This window comes from Mytilus galloprovincialis, chromosome 5, assembly GCF_965363235.1.
Source record: "Mytilus galloprovincialis chromosome 5, xbMytGall1.hap1.1, whole genome shotgun sequence".
NCBI classification, from domain to species: Eukaryota; Metazoa; Mollusca; class Bivalvia; order Mytilida; family Mytilidae; genus Mytilus; species Mytilus galloprovincialis.
This window is the reverse complement of record NC_134842.1, coordinates 28,991,879-29,011,213: the sequence shown is the minus strand read 5'-3', so window position 1 is coordinate 29,011,213 and position 19,335 is coordinate 28,991,879. Positions and strand designations below refer to the sequence as shown.

General features: G+C 32.8%; 1 protein-coding gene and 1 pseudogene across 2 annotated transcripts; one reads left to right on the top strand and one right to left on the bottom strand.

Annotated features, from left to right (window-relative positions):
* Positions 1-707: 707 nt before the first annotated feature.
* On the bottom strand, positions 708-8,402 carry LOC143075554 (voltage-gated hydrogen channel 1-like). Of its 2 annotated transcripts, none has more exons than XM_076251023.1 (3): positions 8,068-8,402; positions 5,131-5,281; positions 708-4,254 (listed from the first exon to the last, which is right to left on the bottom strand). In XM_076251023.1, the coding sequence occupies exons 1-3, from the start codon at positions 8,071-8,073 to the stop codon at positions 3,950-3,952; spliced, it is 462 nt and encodes a 153-aa protein (XP_076107138.1). In that variant the 5' UTR covers positions 8,074-8,402; the 3' UTR covers positions 708-3,949. The 2 variants fall into 2 exon arrangements, with proteins under 2 accessions (XP_076107138.1, XP_076107137.1); XM_076251022.1 differs by having other exon boundaries at positions 4,777-5,281; positions 8,068-8,397.
* Positions 8,403-11,146: 2,744 nt separating this feature from the next.
* LOC143075553 (uncharacterized) lies at positions 11,147-14,775 on the top strand (annotated as a pseudogene).
* Positions 14,776-19,335: the final 4,560 nt, after the last annotated feature.

Sequence of the window (19,335 nt, the reverse complement as noted above, 5' to 3'; positions counted from 1 at the left end):
AAAGCAATTGATCAAAGACAGGCAGTAACTAAAGGCTCAACTGGGTCTATGTGCATATCAAACAAAGGACACTCTTCAACATTGTAGACAAGAATATACTTCATGCCAAAAATCTTTATTTTTCTTTATCTTGTATTACTGATCTTGTAGTCTGTTTGGTTTCTCTCTATCTTCTTCAGTTTTTGCTCAAAAGACAAAAGAGGGTGAAAAAAATTCACATTTAAGAGTAATCACTCCTATGAAGAGTGACGAACGATGACAGACGACAATGGAAGCCAAGTGATGAGAAAAGCTCCCCTTTTGGGCCAGGTGAGCTAAAAATGATTCCCACATCGTTCAAGGTTGGCACTCTAGTAAACCTTTGCATTTCATTTAGGAATGACTGTAATATTTATTCTGTCTATGAAGAAATAACATAAAAAATTTGGTGCACACTGAATAACGCGCGTAGTGGGTTTTTTAACAGTGTGCACCACATTTTTTATGTTACCTCGAATAGACAGAAAAAATATTACAGTCATTTCTTATAATTTAATTCTAAATTCCATTTTAAACCGTAGAAAACCATGTAAAAACGTTGACAACGTCACGGTCACATGACTAAATTATGTCTACGGGCTGATAACAAAATAACGTCATTCAATCATAAGACGGGTTACCTCCAAAATTAAATTATATGAAGATAAAATGTATAAATAAACTAACAAAACAATTTATATTTTATTTTGTACATATAATTCATTAATTTGTACAATTCAAGTAAGAATATATAATGTATTAGATATGGATTATATATTTAAGTAGAACCATGACGTATTATCACCAGGCATATCCTACCTTCAACCATTAAAGTCTGATGTTTGACTTCAAAAACATTATACATATCTCCTTCTGTTGGTACATTGTATTAATATCTATAAAAATTGTAAAGACGAAAAATTACAAATAACAATGCATCAGACTTATATAAATATATCTTTTATTAGACCGCCAGTAAGAGAAATTTTTTTTTTTTTTTTTTTAAAGTGAATAAAGAAAAGTGTAAAGGAATAAGATATTCATTTATTAGCAAGATACAAGTTATCACTGCTGAAATCTGAAGGGACAAAGGTGCTTTTAGAATAAAGAGTATTTTAAAAACAACAACTATTAATGGTTTTTTGATTGACTCAACTCCAATGGACAAATTGCCCTATATGCAAGTACAGTTTTGAATTTTTCAAAACCAAAATGTGTAACCAGTAAATAATACATTCCATCAAAGGAACTCAAAACAATATTTCATATGTAAACAGTATCAATAAATACAGATCTGGTTTATAAAGCAACACTATGCAGATCGTTACACGTAAGCACTAATGATATATAATGCATTTTTAAACATGAGCCACTTACAAGAAATTCACTGTATTAATCTATCAAGAAAATTCTCTCACAGGAGAGGAAGCAGTTGAGAGTAACCCAGAAGTAACAAGAATGTGTCCATATTAAAGCAGAATGCATTGAGCGTGTAGGTAAAGGTAGAATCTAACGTAGGTGGGGCATAAAAATCAAATTATGCTTTATTAAAATAAAGAAAATGGTATTAATATAGTAAATATAATAAATGTTCAGACACAAAAAGTTGACTTAGGAATAAATAAGGCTCACTGCTACTCTTTTTCAAAACAGAATCCACACTTCTAAATTTTTAAAGAAAATTTCAAATGCAACCTAACTATAATTTCTGATCAAAACACCCATTATGATATCAAATAACAAATTTAATTTTCATTTTATTTCAAGTTAGCTGCTTGTCTTAAATATGCATGAAATATTTTCAACTGGAGGTTAAGCAAGCAATTATTAAGTCAGTTGATACATACCTTTCGATAATATAAAAAAAATCTCTTATGACTTGGGTTAGCACTTTTTCTTACTTATGTCTCCCTTACAATAAATTTTTGACAAAGAATACGAAAACAGCCTTTTTTTAATATACCAGTGTGTATAATACTATAAATCAAAATTTAATTATTATCTCCACTTTCTACCAAGAACACAAGCACATTATTTCATTTGGCATACTGTTAATGAAAATCATAATTAAATATGGCTCATGCTTAGAAAGATACAAATCATTTTAAAAATATCAAAATAATATATATAGCTTATTCAAAATAACATGTACAATTTAAAATTCTTGAACAGCTCTTTAGCATGTAAAATCTAAATTATGCTACTGAAATTGACACATACAAAAACATTTAAAGTTATCATAACATAAATTACATTTTTTATTTCATGTCAGAATTGACTAGAACAAACTTGCATTGATAATAAGTTCTTATAAATATGACACAACAGTAAATCTATTAATGTAAATCAGAAACCAAATTTAAAACTGCATTTTAAATGAACTTAAAGTCAGTTATTATTTCTGAAGTACCGTACATTCAATTAATGAAATTTCAATGGTATTTTTAAACGAGAGTAATTATAGAAAGTAAATCAGATAAAAAAAAATTTAACGTATATAAAGGTGGGTATATCAAAGCTTAAGTTGACCATTAAAAATAAATGTGACTATATTCAAATATATAATACCATGTTTATGGTAAGGGTTTTATCTACAATGACAAAAATGTTCAATAATCCTTCAATATCCTTTCTTCTTTTTTCAACTAGCTGTGCCAGTTGAAATTTGTTTAACAAATGTTTTTTGTTTCAACATGAGATTCAGTCTTTAAATATTTTATGATTTTATTTTTATAGTTTCCCTTTTTAAGACATTTTCATCAGAATATATTAACCTATTTTTAATTTCTTAAATTTGTTTTTGAAAGTAGACTTCTGTCTTTTCAACCTTGATTGGAGATAAACAACCTTCATGAGAAAAATTATAACATACATGTCCATGATCGTAAGTGGCTATAGCTACAAGCTCAGGAATGCCTTACAAACATGTAAAAAAAATATGGCACTTTGTCATTTCTAAATCTAAAACATAAAGAATAATTAATTTTAATGGAACTGTATGAGATTCAAATGATTTTTTTAATACTTCTCTATTCAGGGGCGGAGCCAGCCATTTTAAAAGGAGGGGTCCCAAACCAGGATAAAGAGGGAGGTTCCAACCACATGTCCCTATTTAAATGCATTAATCGTCCAAAAAAAAGGGGGGTTCCAACCCCCAGAACCCCCACCCCCCCCCCCCCCCTTGATCTGCCACTGCTATTTTTGCAGGGTTGAATTCTGGGAAGTATATAGATATACTTCGCCTTTGGGCTAACCTTCTCCATGTAACTCACCCCAAAATGTTCCTTGCAAACTTTTTTGACAATAAACTTATATATTGTGGAAATCATTGCCACAACTAACATTATGTCAAAGTCTCTCGTTCTCTAAATAAAATTGAGAATGGAAATGGGGAATGTGCCAAAGAGACAACAACCCAACCATAGAGCAGACAACAGCAGAAGGTCACCAACAGGTCTGCAATGCAATGAGAAATTCTATAACTCTACTTCATTAAGGCAAAAATTACAGATCGAGACAAACTTTTTATAGAGTAAGTAACCCTTTCTTGTATATATTTCACGTCAACCTTTAAATTACATATAGTCAAGGTGTTGGATACTCTCCTTAATAAGCAATTCATTACTGTTACAGAATAAATTGAAATTAAATATTGTATGCCAATGTGTTTTACAGGTAAAACAGGCTTCCAGTTTAAATATAGTTTGGTTAAACCAGATTTAACTGCATATGAACTAACAATGACACATTGTAGATCTTAATATACATAATTATCTTAAATACATTTTTTGTGTGTATAAAAATGATACTTCTACTGCTATGCAATTATGGCAAGATGTTATACTTTGTACAAACATGACATATGTGTATCTGTTTACTAAAGCACTATTTTTTTTACATTTCAAGAAAATAAAATACAAGTTATAACAATTCAGCTGCTCGCTGGTGGACTAGAATTTCTTTCACTACCAGAATCGGTACTAGAAGTCTTTTCCGATGCAAGGTGGTTTACTTCAGCAACAACATCAATGGTGCGTACAACAATCGGCTGTCTGTCTATTCTTGTTATATCTTCTATCCCATGTTTCCGAAGTAAACCTCGCAACAATTCTATTTCCTGTTCTTGCGCAGTGCAATATTCACGATATTTCGTCAGTTCTTGTTCACATGCCTGCCGTAATCGTCTTTCTCTCTGTAATTTCTTTTCTGCTTGTTTCTTTACTGTAAGGACAATGCCTACAAGGAAAGAATACATACATTATTCAGTTCAAAAATATCTAATTGCATGAGCCATCATTGTTTATGCATTTAAAGGTGGCTGCTTAATGTCATGTAAAAAATAAAACACACTATTCATGCTATTGTTAATTTAAGAAATTTAACTTTGTGTGCATTTATCAAAGAATAAGTTTCAATAAATGCTACTTACAAATAATGATATTATAATTTAAATGAATATTTTAAATTCACTTCTGATCAGGATTTGTTTACCTATTTTAAGGACCTATATTTATATGGTTACTCCAGAATAATTCAATGTATATTACTGTTTCTTATTCTTTTGTTTCTAACAAAATCATCTTGTCAATTTTATTGGTTGTAGTAATCATTTATTTTCATTCAGTTCTTTAAAGTGTGCACTGTTGTGTGAACATTCAAATGTTTCCTTTTTATTATTGTGGTTTGATCATAGCTCTGTATCTAAATAACTATTCCAAAATTAAGTACCACATGCAAAATAAAATTCCAGTAAATTACCATTCAGTATCCTTGTGACTCTCCATAACCTGAGAACAACCAACAATCCTAGTCCACTTTCTGGACCCTCGTTTTTTCTAAATACAATGTCAAGGACAAATGAGACAATCACAATAATGGCATCAAACATTTCCAATTTGTGTTTGAAAAACTTGAGTCTTAATGCGCAAATGCGTATTATAATTTCAATTATGAATAAGGACAAGACAGCTAAACTGCAGTAGTGGAAAACCATTGGTGCAACATTTGCATGGTGGTTCGGCAGAGTGATTATTTCCATGTCGATCAAAAGTTCTGCTATTACAAAGAGACAGTCTAAAACTACTAAACACACGATAACAATCTGGAATTTACTTGTGTTGAGAACATATTCAACTTTCTCACGACATGTTTTCAGGTCAGTTTTTGCGTCATCAGAGTCTGACGTAATGGAACTGTTTGTATCTTCTTTGTCGATAACTTTTTCAAGGTCTTCATAAATTTTGTGAAATCCATCCATTTGAATCTGTAAAGTAAATAAAAACTTTTAGTAAAATCTTCATACATGTACATGTACACTTCATACATATTAGAACACAGTATGCATAATTGCATATAAATGTGTAATTGAAAGTTTTGATATACAAAATGTATAAAATTGAACATCATCAAAATATTTTAAAACTCTATAAATGTGTTGGCCAATATCCAATACTATCTCTAATTTGTTTTAATTAACTGGTCTATGTTCAACTTGAATTGATGTCTAATTGAGGTATATCCCAGACCATGGCCACATCTCCAAGAATCCTTTTTATTAACATCTATATATAATAAGTGATGCCTGTCCTTTCTGACATAAAAATATACCTAAGCATGCTAAGTGTTCGGAGTACAACATTTTAGCATATCACACAAAATCTGGTAATTTATTGGTTGATTTTTGGAGTATGAGTAGAATAATCATTATCTAAAGTTTGATGAACTTTATAAGCCCTGGGCTGATGGGATATACATTATATACAATGTAGTTACTTGTAACACTGAAATCCAAGAAAAAAATCAAAATCAACATATACATGTATCATGTATATATATAAAACTGTTTAAGAATCTAGTATCTACATGTAATACTTTATTCAGTATCAATGTTTTTAATGACAGGAAACAAAACATCACTAAAAATTTATTTATGTATAGTAGTCAACAAGTACTGACAATTTAAGTTGTGGTGTTAGGACTTTGATTATTGATTTCATGCTATTTGACACCACTTTCAGCTTTGTTGGCTATTTCGTAGTTGCCATGTTCTGTTATGGTTGAGGAACATGAGTAAGCTGAATTGGCCTGAGAGAACCTGGACCGTTGGTATATTAGGAAAGCTGACAAACCTAGTCAATTATGTATACTTTTTTATTTAATATTTATCAAATAAATATTAGCATGCAATTAGATATATTAAACACTTCATAGTAAATACCCATTCTATAAATACATAAAAATTGAGAATGGAAATGGGGAATGTGTCAAAGAGACAACAACCTGACCATAGAGAAAACAACAGCAGAAGGTCGCCAACAGGTCTTCAATGCAGCGAGACATTCAAATATATATACTAGTTCAGTGATAATGAATGCCATATATACTTACCTGTATCTCCAAATTGTACACAAGAAACTAAAATTAAAATTAATACAAGACTAACAAAGGCCAGAGGCTCCCGACTTGGGACAGGCGCAAAAATGTGGTGGGGTTAAACATGTTTATGAGATCTCAACCCTTCCCCTATACATGTATATTTTTATGTCTAATTAATAGGGATGTCAAAAGTTCTGAAATTTAATACTCGGATACTCGGTCATGATATCTCATGAGTACTCGGAAGCATCTTAAACGTCTATTGAAAAGTTTATATTTTAGGTTGGATGCAGTGTTTTTGTAATAACCTTTCATAATCATATCAATGAAAGACAAACGTACAACAAACATAGCTTGGTTCTCTTTTTTTGTGTCAATTAAACAATGAATTACCGACCGCTGTTTCTATAAATAACCTATCATAATAGCAATTATTGTTTGTGTATGTGTTCTAGAACCAAATTCCTATTAAATCCAAAATATTTGCATATTAAGTCCGACAAAATAGACAATATAAGTATATTCTGTTCCTGAGGAGTTGGTATTTTTTATAGTACAACTTAATTTGTCAACAATATTGGACTTTAAAATTACTTTTGCTTTTTCGTGTTGCTCAGTCTTTTTCTGTGTTCTTTTACACTATCGTTTGTCTGATTTTCTGGGTTTTTTAGCAATGACGTTTTCAGTTTATTTTCGACTTTTGGTTTTGAATGTCACTCTTGTTGCTTTCGCCCATCTTTAAATTGTAAATTAAGCAATTATAGTTAAGTTTCAAATATAGAGTAATTTAATTAATTCAAAGTACATCTCATACCAATCACGTTTATATGGAAGTCTTGATTAACAAACAAAGGTAAGTTTTTACAGCTTGTGATGAGTTAATAATTTATCCATGAGAGTGTTGATCCGTGTACAAACACCGTTAAAAATGTCTCTAATCAGTTGTGTAGGGTTCACCGCAGGTCACTTAGATTTTGTTCTGGATTAGAAATATAATAAGGTCAACAATTTCAGATGAAAGACTGTTTGACTTATTTGATACAAGTAGTGCACATGAAAAAAATTCCCTCGAAAGGAAAGGATGTTGCTGGCACTACTAAATATCAAATAGTATCCCCATGATTAACATATTTATGTTGTTAATTGATTTTATTGAGTATAACAAAGGGGATATTTCAACAGATCTAAAGTGAGTGGAAATGTGAAGAGAAATATCTCAAGATGTATTCCAGGCAAACGAGTATCCGAGTACTAAAACTGTACTCGAGTACTCAGCCTTCTGATCGAGTACTCGAGTACTCGTTGCCATCCCTATAACAGTATATCTAATATATATGTTCCTGGGCGAACAGACTTAATTAAGGAAAATACTCATCAACAATACACAATCATGTTGCATCATGACAATGGCACTGTGTTTTATGTGACTGAACATGCTGTCATTGCTCAACATCAAAATTTTATATATCCTTAAATAAGTTGAAAGAAAGGGAGTTTCTGTATCATTGAAAGTTGTCAGATAATCAAATAATTATATGATTTTAGACTTACAAGTGTAATCTCTTTGTTTTAATGTCTACACTCTTGAAAACAGAAATGATCCGCCCCCTTATTTAAGTGTCATTCTTTGTCTTTAAAACGAGTGAAGATTATATTAGAGACGTATAATATTACCTTCATCTTGGTTCTGTATTACTTATAGTCTTAAGTATAGTCTTCATACATCTGACCACTTCCGAGAACAAAAGCTTTGCAATTGATAAGCAATGTCCTACTATCAAATCCTTGTCCTCATTGATTCTGCACGCTGACTTTTGTTTGCTCGCATTCGCAGGGTCAATGACACCCACTTTGTTTACAATTTGATGCCTTTGTAGATGCTTCCCGCTATGTCGAGATTTAAATCAAAGGACATTTCTTTTTTAATCTTTCTTCAAAAGTCGTAAGATTTTATCACAAATTGAAAAAAATGTAATTATCTAAAAATCTATTGTTTATTTTCTTAAAAAAAAATATACTAAAATTGAAACTGATTATCGGACACGGGATAAAATTTCCGGATATCAACGATAACGTGAAAAGTCGGATGGGGCGCATAGGGGGCATTAGAAAGATGCCCCTTTTTGTATATAAAAAAATCCCTTTTTTCTTTTTTGGAATAAAACCATCATAAAAATATTATAGTTTAGGCTTTCTTAGGAATCATAGATACCAGGCTTAAAATTGTATATATACGCCAGACGCGCGTTTTAACTTCAAAGATTAACAAAAAGATGGAGTATGCTTATTTTACCCTGAGACTACTGTTACAGTTGTCTCAGATTTACCTTTCAAAATTTGGAATATTCTGAATCCAGATTTTCCCTATACCTCATTGTGTAAATTTAAAAGAAAAAACATAATTTGATCAACAGCATCATTTTTTTTTTTGAATGAATGAATGAATGAATGAACGAACGAACGAACGAACGAACGAACGAACGAACGAACGAACGAACGAACGAACGAACGAACGAACGAACGAACGAACGAACGAACGAACGAACGAACGAACGAACGAACGAACGAACGAACGAACGAACGAACGAACGAACGAACGAACGAACGAACGAACGAACGAACGAACGAACGAACGAACGAACGAACGAACGAACGAACGAACGAATGAATGAATGAATGAATATGTTATTTGTGAAAGCATAAATAATATGCTATAGCAATACATAAACAAGTATATACAATGTGACAAAACAACAGATAGAACAATATATACTATTATGAAGCAGCATTCACATAGACGCATATGTCACTAGGAATATTCATGCACGCTCTGTTTCATTTACCATTTCGCGTCTACATAAGAAAATGCCTGTACCAAGTCAGGAATATGACAGTAGTTATCCATTCGTTTGAGGTGTTTGAACTTTTAGTTTTGCCATTTGATTATAGGGACTTTCAGTATATTTTTTGTGATTTTACTTTTTTCTCGGTACAAAAATTTCTGACTCTTTTTAACCATGCCGCATTTTTGCGACTGTCCTAAGTCAGGACTGAGCCTCAGTCCTTTGTTAGTCTTGTATGATTTTAAATTTTAGTTTCTTGTGTATAATTCAGACTTTAGTATGTCGTCCGGCGTCCATTATCACTGAACTAGTATATACATATTTGTTTAGGGGACAGCTCAGAAGACTCCTCCGGGTGCGGGAGAGTCTCGCTGCACGGAAGACCCATTGGTGGCCTTCGGCTGTTGTCTGCTCTACGTTCGGTTTGTTGTCTTTTTTGACACATTCCACCTTTCTCCGGCAATTTTATTTCCAAACGAAATAAAAATTCTGTATCCATGCACATTTTCATGTGTATGAACAGGCTGGAAAATATTATAGCTGTACGTCCAAAACTGTAGGAGGAGATAGCCGGACAAATCATGATCTCTTTATGCAGCTAGTACCCAAAATAATTAAGTCCACCTGCCATTTTCTGAATCATTAAAAGAAACCTAAATCATGTTGTATAGGTGACCCAGGGGGCTGTGGCCCGACCCTCCCCCTTTTGCGTGAAAAAAAAATGATTGATTTAGAAAGGAATTACTGAAACATGCTTAGAACGGCCCCTCAGTATATGCCAGTCAGTCAGTCCCCCTCCCTTATGAAAAGTTCTGGATCCGTCACTGTAACAGTGATGATTAGCGCTATAAAAGCAGGTTCAATCCATCATTTTCTACATTTGAAAATGCCTGTAATACCTGTTCAGGAATATGACAGTTGTCCATTCGTTTGATGTGTTTTATCCTTTGATTTTGCCATTTGATTAGGGACTTTCCGTTTTAAATTTTTGTGATTTTACTTTTTGCAATGCACACCTTCATGATGTGTATGAACATCTAACACTGAAATTATTAAAGCTATAACTTTAGAACTGTTGGAGGAGATAGCTGAACAAACCATGATCTCTTTGCAGCTTAAGTCCAACTACCTGTTATTTTCAAAATATTTGTAAAAAATAAAAATCATGTGACCATGCCAAACCTTCAGCATGTGTATTAAAAAAAGAGCATCCTACAAAAGTTGTACCTCAAAAACTGTAGGAGGAGAAAGCCGGACAAACAACCATGTCAAAACCTGGACAGACGGACGGACAGGGGTAAATTATTACAATTAAAATTGAAATAATTTCCATTCTCAATTTTATATTTAACGTTAGCACTTGAACTGGATCATATATTATTCCCTATAAAATAATTACCGTTCTCAATTTTATATTTAACGTTAGCACTTGAACTGGATCATACATGATCATATATTATTCCCTATAAAATAAACATTGATCTAAATCCTCATTTTAATCTCATTTACATATATATCTAATTTAAATTTAACTTTTGTTTTGAAAATATCTTAGTCGAGAGGTTCATACAGAGACTACTGAATTCATAGTTGCCTGAAAACACACACAATGCCTAAAAAAAGTCCTTGAGGGGCAAGAACAAATATTGGAAAAAACACTTTGACTTAACTCCCTCCCTAATTTTTTTATTTCATAGATTTGGATGTTTTCAAGTAAGGGGCCATTCTTAATTAATTAACATATTTTCCCTTATGGGCCTCTAAATTGCATCAGCCTTTGGTTACCCTGTTGGTAAACATGTGATTAGCTAAAAGGGATTTTCCAATGTCATTTTCTAAAAATATCAACCGGAAGTAGTCCACGACCAATCAAAGCTAATAATTTTAGATACGTCAAAATGAAACTAGCCAATGAGAAAACACCACATCAGCTTTACAACGTAGACAGAAAAGAAAACAATAATGACTTAGGCAATGAAGAATAATATTTTGTCGACTTCGACGGCTAATTGACCACACATTCCTTACAAATGGTTACTACGAAAGACATAATGTCAGGAAATACAACAAGAACCATTGTTATAACCACATCTAGTGGTAATGTTCCAAAATTGGTGACCGTCAACGCCTCTGCTGTCGAAGACATTTTCAGTGATGATGGGGGAGGACCACGTAAACGGCGTCGGCTGACAAACCTTACCCCGGAGGAGAAAATGTTGAGAAGGTATGCATCCTTTCAGTTAGGTGTCAATCTCATTTAATTTTAATTAATGTCAAATCACTAATTTGGTTGTAGTAACTGTGCATATGGTTATGGTACAGTCACAAACAGTACACATTGTCACTGATCAAGATGAAGGGAGAGGTAGGCTGATTACATTTATACCTTAGTGAACAATTAATTAGGGCCCCGCCAAAGGTGGGTCGCCCTATAGTGATCAGTCTGTCCGTCCGTCTGTCCGTCCGTCTGTCAGTCCGTCCGTCTGTCTGTCCGTCCGTCCGTCCGTAACACTTTGTGTCCGCTCCATATCTAGAGAACCATTATGATTTCATACTTTATACTTTACATGTTTATTAACCACCACCAGAGGGCGTGTCATGATGTATGTACAACTTCCTAGGTCAAAGGTCAAGGTAAAAAAACTTTGGTTTCAGTTGACAACCCTGTGTCCTGTGGTGAAGATGGTGTCCGCTCTATATCTTGAGAACCGTTATGATTTCAAAGTTTATACTTGACATGTATATGAACCAACACCAGAGGGTGTGTCATAATTTATAAACGACTGCCTAGGGCAAAGTTCAAGGTCAAAAACTTTGGTTTCAGTTGACAACCCTGTGTCCTGTGGTGAAGAGCGTGTCCGCTTTATATCTTGAGAACCGTTATGATTTCAAAGTTTATACGTGACATGTATATGAACCAACACCAGAGGGTGTGTCATAATTTATGAACGACTGCCTAGGGCAAAGTTCAAGGTCAAAAACTTTGGTTTCAGTTGACAACCCTGTGTCCTGTGGTGAAGATCGTGTCCGCTCTATATCTTGAGAACCGTTATGATTTCAAAGTTTATACTTGACATGTTTATAAACCAACACCAAAGGGTGTGTCATAATTTATTTACAACTTCCTAGGTCAAAGGTCAAGGTCAAAAACTTTGATTTCAGTTGACAAACCCATGTCCTATGGTAAAGATACAATTTTTTAATGCACATTATTCACAGCGGGGCCCACAGAGATGGCTCCCATCTCAATGATATCTAGTTATATTTACATTTTGACACTTCTAAAAAGTTATGAGGTGGTTTTGGAAAGGGGTTTTCTATCTATCAGAACTTTTTCATCATCTTTCATGTGCAATATACAGTGTATACTATATATTGAATAAAAATTAATGACTTAGTGGTCATTTAAATCAAAAGTTCCTCAGGTTACTCACCATTGCATACTCACCTGAAGTGCGGGAGGTCAGGGACTTAACAAAATTTGTACATTTGTTTATGCTGCTTCTCTGCATAGCTGAAGAACCATGTAGCTCTTAATTAGGTCTTCAGAGGCGGATTTAGGGGGGGCCCGGGCCCCCCTTTTTGGGAAAAAATTTGGTTGCTTATATAGGGAATCACTGAAGCGTGACTGGAGCGGGCCCCCTCTTAGGTAAGTCAGTGGGCCCCCACTTATGAAAATTTCTGGATCCGCCACTGGTCTTCTATGATATTTGACTATTTGCAGCTACTTCTCTGCTAATTAAGCACACAACAATGAGCATGCATGATGCTCAATATTTGATTAGCTTTTGAAATTATATTACATGCTTACATAATTGATTTCATTGTTATGTTCATTTCAGAAAACTAAAAAACAGAGTAGCAGCACAGACAGCTAGAGACAGGAAAAAAGAATTGATGGGAACTCTGGAACAGCAAGTTACTAGATTGATGGATCAAAACAAACGACTCCAAGATGAAAATAAAAAACTCAAAACACAGTCATCATCATTAATTACAGAAAATCAACACCTTAAAGAACGCCTGGGCCAACCTGGTTCATTGGCTGAGAGAAAGTCTGAGTCCTCGGGATCTGCAGTATCCTTTGACCTCCTGCCGTGGGGACAAACTCAGAAGTTGTCTCAGTCAATGATGCCATACGCAACCTCTGTTCTGACAATGAGGTAAATATATTTATATCATTTAATTTACCTAATTATTTAAAAAAAAAGCTAAAGAGACAGACAATTCACAAGCAAATTTTATACTTAAACAATCACAATTGTTGTCATTATTTTATACCACATGTTTTAATTTATCAAACACTTAAAAAAAGTCATGGTTTGCAGTTTGCAAACATGTACATTAATTGACACTACAAACTTGACTTTTAAGTTGCAATTAAAATAAAGAAAAAGGAAACGCAAGCCTCTTTAACATGTTTAATAAGTCTGTGTAAACACTTAGCTATTATTTTTACAAATTGGAAATCTTGCTTTCAGTTTTAACATGTTTAACATCTTTATATTTCATAGTAAGATTACTTCCATTGTTTCAACATGTAGTGTTAGCAGTTATAATTTAAAATTCATTTTCGACCTGTTAAAAAAGGCGAGAGAAAGTTGTGTGTGATATTTAAGTAGCATTTCATCACAGTAATCATGAGAATTTAGCCATTAAAATATTTATAATGTAAACTTCTTTTGTCTTTTCAGTCTCTGCTTAGCATTGTTCAGCAGATCAGCTCAAAACCAGACACAGATGGTGCCAGTAGAGGAAGTGACTCTTCAATCCTCACTGCCCAAGGAAATACCCCCAAAATCACTGCCAACTCTGGCGTGGTGGGGCCCACATCAGCAGAGTTGGAATCCATCAATGAACTCATAAAATTTGATCATGTTTATTACAAACATGAGTCCTCATCTGTTGAAACTGGACTTGAAAAACCTGTTGTCAAAACGAACTCGCAAACTAAAGTGAATGTTCATATTACGCAGGAATTACCTACTGAAATCTCAATAGAAGAATCAGTTAAAACTGAACCCGAATTAAGTGCAATAGACATGATAAATGAAACTGACCTCAATGATATCAATTTGGAATTGTTAAAAGACATTGAAAATTTAATTGGAATAGATTTTCAAGACCAGATTGAACAGGACTCTTTTGATTCTATTTCACAGAATGGACAATGTGTTAAAAGCAAACAGGAAGTTTCAGTGACAAAAGACACTAGTTTAAATCGTAAACGCAAGAGATCAGAAGATGCGTCACCGCTTTCTGTTACAGATATGTATGAATCAACAGACAAATTAGGACAGGAGACATCTATATTTAAGGACTCAGAATTCGGTAGTGATTTCAGTGATGTGTGTTCTCCCTATGGAAGTGACATTTCTGGAGACTTAAATGACAACCCATGGGAAGAATCATTCATGGAATTATTTCCCACCTTAGCATAAACTAGCCATTTTGTTTGTTGATTTGTATATAGATGTATATATTATTTATTCTTAATCATTGAATTCTCTGTGAAATAAATTCATTGGGAAGAGGACTTTATTTAATATTAATGTCTTTTTAATTTTTAAATACGAAAAAAATGATTTTACATACATGATACAATGTATAAGTTCAAACCCTGCATCAACACAAGACAACTGAACCAAAAAAAAAAAATGTTTGAATGCAAATTCTATACCTAGCAAATCCTGCAACTCAACTAAATAAATGTTTTCATGCAAATATTATACCCTGCAAATCCTGCATACATTTGTAAACTCAAGACAAGAAGACAAAAAAGAAGGTTTCAAAATCATTAATAAAATTATTTGATTCACTAAATGGGATATACATACTTGCACCTACATGTAGCATCCAAACAAACATAAAAAAAAAAGCACATATGACAACATAAATGTACTTAAAATGTTTAACAAATTCCTCATTCATGAGGATGTAAAATGTCATTACCAAGGGAAGAGTTTAAATCCTGTTTTCAAGGTCAGACACAACATGGCAAATATCATTTTAAACTCGGTTTAGAGGCACCTATAACCTTGTCCAAGTTGTACATGTTGTTACTCCAATCTTGTATCTGATCATCATCTAAAATAAGGAACTCAGACACAGTTATTATGTTACTGTGAATGTATATCCAATGTGGAGTCTTTGTTTCAAGGCTATAACTTCATCATTCTGAATAGCCGATTTAAAATCTGATCTTCAAATAATTTAATCATAATGGGATTAACAATTGTCTCAGTTTTGATCACAGTGCAAACATGGTGACACAGCTGGGGTCTATCATGTACATAGTTTGGTCATATAGGTAGTCTGAAACCCTATAAAAAGACCGTAGACATGTTGGTGCAGGTTGATTTGTTTGTTAAATGTCCAGTGGCAAATATTTCATTCATATTCAGGACAAGAGTAAATTAACAATAAATCTTAATTGGCAACTTGAGGAACATAGATGACTAATAAATGGTAAGAGGATATGATGAATAGGACAGCTTTGCCACTGGTCACACTTGACCCATCAAAATCAAAGAAAGATACTAAAGGGATATTTGAAATCATGCAAACAAACTGACAATGCCATGCCAAAAAAGGATGAAAAGACAGTCAACAAAACACAACATAGAAAGCTAAAGACTGAGCAATACCCCCACTGAATTGGGGTGGTCTCGTGCTCTGTAGATCCAACCTACATGTGGCATGGTTTCATTTTTATACGACCGCAAAAATTGAAAAATTTTTGGTCATATATTGGTATGACGTTGGCGTCGTCGTCGTCCGAATACTTTTAGTTTTCGCACTCTAACTTTAGTAAAAGTGAATAGAAATCTATGAAATTTTAACACAAGGTTTATGACCACAAAAGGAAGGTTGGGATTGATTTTGGGAGTTTTGGTCCCAAAATTTTAGGAATTGGGGGCCAAAAAGGGCCCAAATAAGCATTTTCTTGGTTTTCGCACTATAACTTTAGTTTAAGTAAATAGAAATCTATAAAATTTTGACACAAGGTTTATGACCACAAAAGGAAGGTTGGGATTGATTTTGGGAGTTTTGGTTCCAACAGTTTAGGGATAAGGGGCCAAAAAAGGGCCCAAATAAGCATTATTCTTGGTTTTTGCACCATAACTTTAGTATACGTTAATAGAAATCAATGAAATTTAAACACAAGGTTTATGACCTCAAAAGGAAGGTTGGGATTGATTTTGGGAGTTGAGGTCCCAACAGTTTAGGAATTAGGGGCCAAAAAGGGGCCCAAATAAGCATTTTTCTTGGTTTTTGCACCATAACTTAAGAATAAGTAAATAGAAATCTATGAAATTTAAACACAAGGTTTATTACCATAAAAAGAAGGTTGGGATTGATTTTGGGAGTTTTGGTCCCAACAGTTTAGGAATAAGGGGCCCAAAAGGTCCAAAATTAAACTTTGTTTGATTTCATCAAAAATTGAATAATTGGGGTTATTTGATATGACGAATCTAAAAATGTACTTAGATTTTTGATTATTGGCCCAGTTTTCAAGTTGGTCCAAATCGGGGTCCAAATTAAACTTTGTTTGATTTCATCAAAAATTGATTAATTGGGGTTCTGTTATATGCCAAATCTAACTGTGTATGTAGATTATTAATTTTTGGTCCTGTTTTCAAATTGGTCTACATTAAAGTCCAAAGGGTTCAAAATTAAACTTTGTTTGATTTTAACAAAAATTGAATTCTTGGGGTTCTTTGATATGCTGAATCTAAACATGTACTTAGATTTTTGATTATGAGCCCAGTTTTAAAGTTGGTCCAAATCAGGATCCAAAATTATTATATGAAGTATTGTGCAATAGCAAGACATTTTCAATTGCACAGTATTCAGCAATAGCAAGAAATCTTCAATTGCACAGTATTGTGCAATAGCAAGAAATTGCGCAATAGCAAGAAATCTTCAATTAGCAAGTATTTTCAATAACACAGTATTGCGCAATAGCAAGAAATATCTAATTGCACAATATTGTGCAATAGCAAGAAATTTTCGAAAATTGAAGTTATCTTTCTTTGTCCAGAATAGTAGTTGAATCAACTTAAATCATTGTTTTATACAATATACAATGTATATTCACTTTTACTACCAACTGATAAATTAAAACAATCTTTACCAAGTTCAGTGATAACAAGCACCTTTTTTACATTTTAATATTTTATGATCTATTTAAATGAATAGTTATTGTTGCAAACTCCATTAGAAATTTGAATTGAGATCAGTTTTGGAATAAGAGAAAGGGGGATGTGAAAAAAAAATGGGGGGGGGGTTTAAATTTTACTCATCTCAGATTTCATAAATAAAAAAAAAATTTCTTCAAACATTTATTTGAGAGGATTAATATTCAACAGCATAGTGTATTGCTCAAAGGCAAAACAAAAATTTTAAGTTCATTAGACCACATTCATTCTGTGTCAGAAACCTATGCTGTGTCAACTATTTAATCACAATCCAAATTTAGAGCTGAATCCAGCTTGAATGTTGTGTCCATACTTGCCCCAACCGTTCAGGGTTCAACCTCTGCAGTCGTATAAAGCTGCGCCCTGCATCTAGTTTAATGCATGGCATCTCCCTGCATGATGATTCTCAAATAAAATATACCATTTATGTTTATATATACACACAGGGCTGTAACTTATATATACTGCACAGCTAAATGGACATTAGGTTTACTGTCCGATTTGAGAATTCTAGTTGACCATATTTTTTACTTATAGCTCAAAACTTTTGGTTGTGTTGTGTGTATAAAAATCATAATGATTTCTTACTGTTGAACTTCATGTCAATCACCTGATTTTAAAGTCATATCAAATGAGTGAGCGGTGAAAAATAATGTTCATCCAATTTTTGAACCAATACATGTATATATCATAAACTTAGTCCTCTGTGCAAGATTTTCTCATTTTTTAGGCAACTATATCGTATAATCGTCAATTTTTTTTTTCTCTCTGTCTGTTATGATTTAACAAATATGGCTGCTCATCAAATGCCGTGTTTTGCAGCCGAAGTTTACCGATTATCACCTTATAATAAACAAATAACAAAAAGCATGGGTATTGAGCACGTGTTTAACATGTACAATCAGAAAATTGCTTATTTTAATGACAGATCCATGTGTATTGCGATCATCAGATTTTTACGACGAGGGTTACGCTCATCAGATTTTTACGACGAGGGTTACGCTCAGGTCACTATTCATACAGAAAATATGTTGGTGAATTGCTTCTGGAAGGAAGCAATTTAAAATAAGTAAACTTCTTCTAAATGTGGACAAATTAAAGAATTTTCCTCAGAAAAAAGTATATGTACAGAAGTTGTATAATGAAAACTATCCATTTAGTTATAAAAAACGTTTATGTTAATGTTAGAGCAGTTTCATTCAATCTGATTGAAATCAAGTACAAGAAAAATTACACAATAGGGTTTCAGTTTTCTTTTATTTGTGGAGACATCTGCTGTTAAATTTAATAAATCAATAAGTAATACATAAATACAAATTCTGAGCTGCAACAGCAAGATTAACAATAAAAAATATTTGCACAAGTTCTGACTAGTAATACCATTTTCATTATTATAAATATATGAAAGACGTCATAGTAATAATGCTCATAATTCTTGATTTGAATAAACTGGAAGGTAACATGGTTCCCTACAACAATAATTATCCCTGAGGCATTCATCAATTACATTGAAATATTAATAACAAAAAATTACAAAATAATCAAACAAACACACACCAGAAAAAAATCAAATGACAAATGGAATATGAAATATATCATTTTTCAAGCAGGTAAAAATGATTAATTCAAATAGCATAACCCGCAAAGTGGAAAGGGATTAATATAAGTTGCAAAACTTGTTTCCCAAGCCACTATAAATAAATATGTTTAAATTAAGTTAATAGCATAATTCAAATTACCTCAACAATAAAATAATATTCAAATTTAAAGAGTGCAAAAAATTATTATGCATATGAAATTACTCAGCATCTTGTTCCAACAATGAACTACAAAACCTCATTATTAAACCAATTCATAAGCAGTACCTAAAAGGCAGAATCAAAAGATAATTATTATGT

What these genes read in the sequence shown, in the direction of transcription:
- LOC143075554 (XM_076251022.1), bottom strand. An exon ending in AGTCACAAGGATACTGAATG is followed by an intron (nt 4,255 to 4,776) that starts GTAATTTACTGG and finishes CTTTCCTTGTAG; the next exon opens with GCATTGTCCTTACAGTAAAG.